General features: G+C 63.4%; 1 protein-coding gene across 2 annotated transcripts; it reads right to left on the bottom strand.

Annotated features, from left to right (window-relative positions):
- Window positions 1-916: 916 nt before the first annotated feature.
- Window positions 917-2,263, bottom strand: FOXL3 (forkhead box L3). Of its 2 annotated transcripts, XM_087449216.1 has the most exons (4): window positions 2,157-2,263; window positions 1,624-1,792; window positions 1,009-1,351; window positions 917-966 (listed from the first exon to the last, which is right to left on the bottom strand). In XM_087449216.1, the coding sequence occupies exons 1-4, from the start codon at window positions 2,261-2,263 to the stop codon at window positions 917-919; spliced, it is 669 nt and encodes a 222-aa protein (XP_087305342.1). The 2 variants fall into 2 exon arrangements, with proteins under 2 accessions (XP_087305342.1, XP_004440991.1); XM_004440934.1 differs by having other exon boundaries at window positions 917-1,351.
- Window positions 2,264-3,620: the final 1,357 nt, after the last annotated feature.

The raw sequence follows: 3,620 nt of genomic DNA, 5'->3' as shown, positions 1-3,620 counted from the left end.
TACATTTCAAATGGAACGCACCCACCTCCTGTGCCTGCGATTGTGCACATCCTAACTGTGCACCTCACAGGGTAGCAGGAATTTATCAGCCGTCTGCTGTGGGGTGTCTGCTTTCTTGGGAAACCAGCTGGATGGAACATGCCAGAAGAGGGGCTTACTCCCTTCCCAGAAGAACCAAGAAACGTGTGCTCTGCCGCCGTGTGGTCCCAAATGTGGGACCAAATGTGGTCCCCTCCCTCCCTTCCTTTCTTCCTTCCTTCTTTCCTCTACAAAAAAAGTGCATGGAATTTCTTAAACAATCATCAAATATTCTGCCCGCAACACAAGATACATTATCACTCACAATCATGTCACCCATCACAGGGACACAGTCAAAAACCGTGGGACAACATTCATGGGATCTATTAGTATCTGACTTTACCGTTTGCACTTAGTATGAAGTTTAGCTGCGGGAAGATGCCCACCCACTTTGCTGACAGTGTACTGAGCCACCGGCAGCTTCCCGGGTGTGGCGTGTATGAAGCAAATTCTCCAGCGATGGAGGAATGAAATGTTACCTCCACCCTAAGGGAATGTGACTCTGAACCTGTGTCTTATTCCTCACAGCATGATTACTGTGATAGTCCAGAGCAAACCCTTAAACCAAACAGGAACCCAGTGGGTTTTCCTGCAGGGACCTTTTTTCTGAAAGGATAAGTCCACAACACCACAATGAATACCTTTCACAAAATCAGCACCTTTCCCTCCAACCCAGGCAGGTGTCAGCATCGAGCACGAGTCCGTGGAAGTTTATAAGATGTGGTAAAACCTCCTTTCTGGGCTGGAGGTGGGGCTGAGACCACCCGGAAGACCCCAGACATCAGTCTGGGGTGCACCCACCAATCATGGGTGCCAGCCACCTGCGGGGGAAACACCCTCACATTGTCCAAAAGCGGAGGTTCAAGTGCTGGGCCTCCAGCCGGGGGTCTCCGCCCTCCTGCGTGCGGGGGTCTCCGCCCTCCTGCGTGCGCTGTGGCGATGTAAGCGCCGGAAAAGGGTTGGGGGCGGAGAGGATGTAGTCGATGCTGAACTTGAGGTCCCTGCGCTCCAGCTTCCCCAGGGCGGCGGGGCCGGCGGGGGCCGGGGGCGGGCAGGGGGCGGGCGATCCCCGCGCACTGACCGTCGCGGATGGACCCGGGGGCCCCTGGGCGCCCCCCGCGAGCGCCGCCCGCGCCCCGTCGCGCTTGGGGCCTCGTCTCCTGCGCCGCCGCCGGTAGTTGCCGTTCTCGAAGAGGTCCAGCAGCGACTCGCAGCCGCCGGCGAACGTCCAGTAGTTTCCCTTGCCCTTCTCGTGGCCCTCGGTCCGCGGCACCTGTGCGAGGACGCGGCTCAGCTCGGAGCTGGCTCGCAGGGGCGCCCCCACCGCCGCCTCTGGGCTCACTTGGGACGTCGGGAGCGCACGCGACAGTGATGCTCGCCCCGTGCTGGGCGGGTGGCCTTGCTCACTGAGCAGGTGGAGGCAGCCCAGTTTGCTAAGAGCGAACTTTCCAGCAGCTCCCCTCCCCCAATCAGGGATGACTTGGCCCAGGTGTCACCAAGCCTGGGACACTCCGGGGTCGTTCCGGGGGCGGGCGGGGGGCTCACCTTGACGAAGCAGCTGTTGAGGGACAGGTTGTGGCGGATGGAGTTCTGCCAGGCGCGCTGGTTGGCGCGGTAGTAGGGGAACCTGCGCATGATGAAGTCGTAGATGCCGGACAGGGTCACCCGGCCCGCGGGGCTTTGCTGGATGGCCATGGCGATCAGCGCGATGTAGCTGCGAACAGGGGCATCAGCCTCGCCGGGGGAGGGGGCCGCCCCGAGCGCATCGGGGTCCCCCCTGGCCAGCCCTTCCCGGCGCCTGGGACCCCCAGAGGAGGACCCGCTGTTCCTTCCCCCAGGGCGCCTCGAGGTGTTGGAGGTGCGCAGCAGGAAGGGGTGTTTGGGCAGATGACCCCTGGAGCTCCCCATCCGCGCCTCTGCCCAGACCAGAAGCTCTCCCTGCACTTGCGGGTTCCCTCGGGGAGGTGGAGAACCTGCTCCGTGTGGACGACTGTGTCCCTTCTCTGAGCCCTGCCCGAAGGAAGAAAGCCCTCCCCGCATCCAGGCTGGTCCAGGCTATCCGAGCCCCCTGCGGTCACCTGTACGCGGGCCGCGTGAGCCGCTTCTCCTCGTCGGAGCTGCCGGCCGGGAAGTCGTCGGCGTCGTAGTTGAAGCAGTTGTAGGGATACTGCGAGCTGTCAAACATCGTGGGCGCCCGCGGGCCGCCGCTGTCGCTGCCGCCTCCTCCGTGCCGCCCGCCGGCCCGCCACGTCCGTGCAGAGGTCTTCCTGGGCGCAGACAGGCCGCGTCTGCACTGCGGGCTGCTCTCAACCCGAGCTGGGAACCTGGGCTTCGGGGGTCCCCCGCCCGCCCCACCCCGTTGTCTCGCATCCAATCCCGGCGCGGGGGAGGCCCCAGCCACCGGAGAGCGGCCGAGGGAGCGAGCGGGGCTCTGGGTGACCCTCTGCCTGGCGCGGGGGAGGAGGAGGGAGTGGCGCACTGGGTGGTCCGACGGGCGGGGCGCCTCCCGCCGCCTCGCGCTACCCGCCCGCCCCGCGCGCCCGCCGCGTTCCTTGCGCCGGCCCCAGTGTCCGGGTAGAGCCCGCTGGGTACCCGGAGCCAAAACTGGGGGTCCCTGCCCTGGGACGTCTCCTGGGAGCTCCTGGGGCCGTGCGCCCTGGGTGCACCCCGAGACAAGCATGTTCCTCCCGGGCACCTGGATTCCCGGAGTGGACTCGGGCCTCCAGAAGCCAGAGCCGGAGCAGGGCCACAGGGGGCTAAGGCTGTCACCCCCTCGGCCACCAGGCTCGCCCCACCTCTTTCCGCTCCAGAGCATCTGGGCCCAGGCCTGGTGGTGGGGCCCAGTGGGTGTGTCCCTGCCTGGAGCACTGGATCAGAGCTGGGTCAGAGACACAAGGTCCAGCATTTCCTCCAGCGCCCTGTGTCCCGGCCACACTGTCTCTCATTGCCCAGGGGTGTACCTCCTCCAGGACCCCCAGCACCCAGTTCTGAGCTGGGTGGCACAGCCTGCTCTGTAACCAAGCCCCTGCTTTCATGGGGCAAAGAGCTTGCAGTCCTGGAGTGCACTTCTTATCAGCCAAGCCACCACTTTCCTGGCCCCTCCTAGCCCCAAAGCTCAGTTTCGGTGTCTGGGTCGGTGCATGCAGAAGGGAAGATAAGGGATAGGAAATTTAGAAAAAGAAGTGAGGGGGATCTTGGGGGGCCCTTTGTTTCACAGCGGACGTGCCACCAAAAGGCTTTTTTAATGAATAATCCGCAGAGTTCTGTGAGCTGTCTGTGTGTCTGCCTAAGGCCGGGAAGCCTGCATAGTCTTCTTCCAGAAAACTCTCCCTTCAAAATAGCACCTTTAGCTCTGAAATGACCTGTGCTCAGTCCAGCCTGTTGGCCCCGGGAGGGCCTGATGCTGGCCGCTGCCCTTGGTGAAGAAGGGTGGGGGGCAGGCCTGCCTTGGTGGGGCACGTCCAGGTCCCCAGATCCACGTGGTGGCTGGGCAGTGGCCCCTCCTGCGTTGGCACTGTGGCTGTCGGCTTCGGTTCAGGATC

Source organism: Ceratotherium simum, chromosome 26, assembly GCF_057802395.1.
Source record: "Ceratotherium simum simum isolate JZ-2026a chromosome 26, ASM5780239v1, whole genome shotgun sequence".
Taxonomy (NCBI): Eukaryota; Metazoa; Chordata; class Mammalia; order Perissodactyla; family Rhinocerotidae; genus Ceratotherium; species Ceratotherium simum.
The sequence above is the reverse complement of the archived record's forward strand: the minus strand, read 5'-3'. Positions and strand labels throughout refer to the sequence as shown.

Bases quoted from the DNA above. Each gene is read 5' to 3' on its own strand.
- FOXL3 (XM_004440934.1), bottom strand. From the start codon at position 2,263: ATGTTTGACAGCTCGCAGTATCCCTACAACTGCTTCAACTACGACGCC. The intron at 1,793-2,156 runs GTGACCGCAGGG...CCCTGTTCGCAG, and splicing joins CTCACGCGGCCCGCGTACAG to CTACATCGCGCTGATCGCCA. The intron at 1,352-1,623 runs GTGAGCCCCCCG...GTCCTCGCACAG, and splicing joins TCAACAGCTGCTTCGTCAAG to GTGCCGCGGACCGAGGGCCA.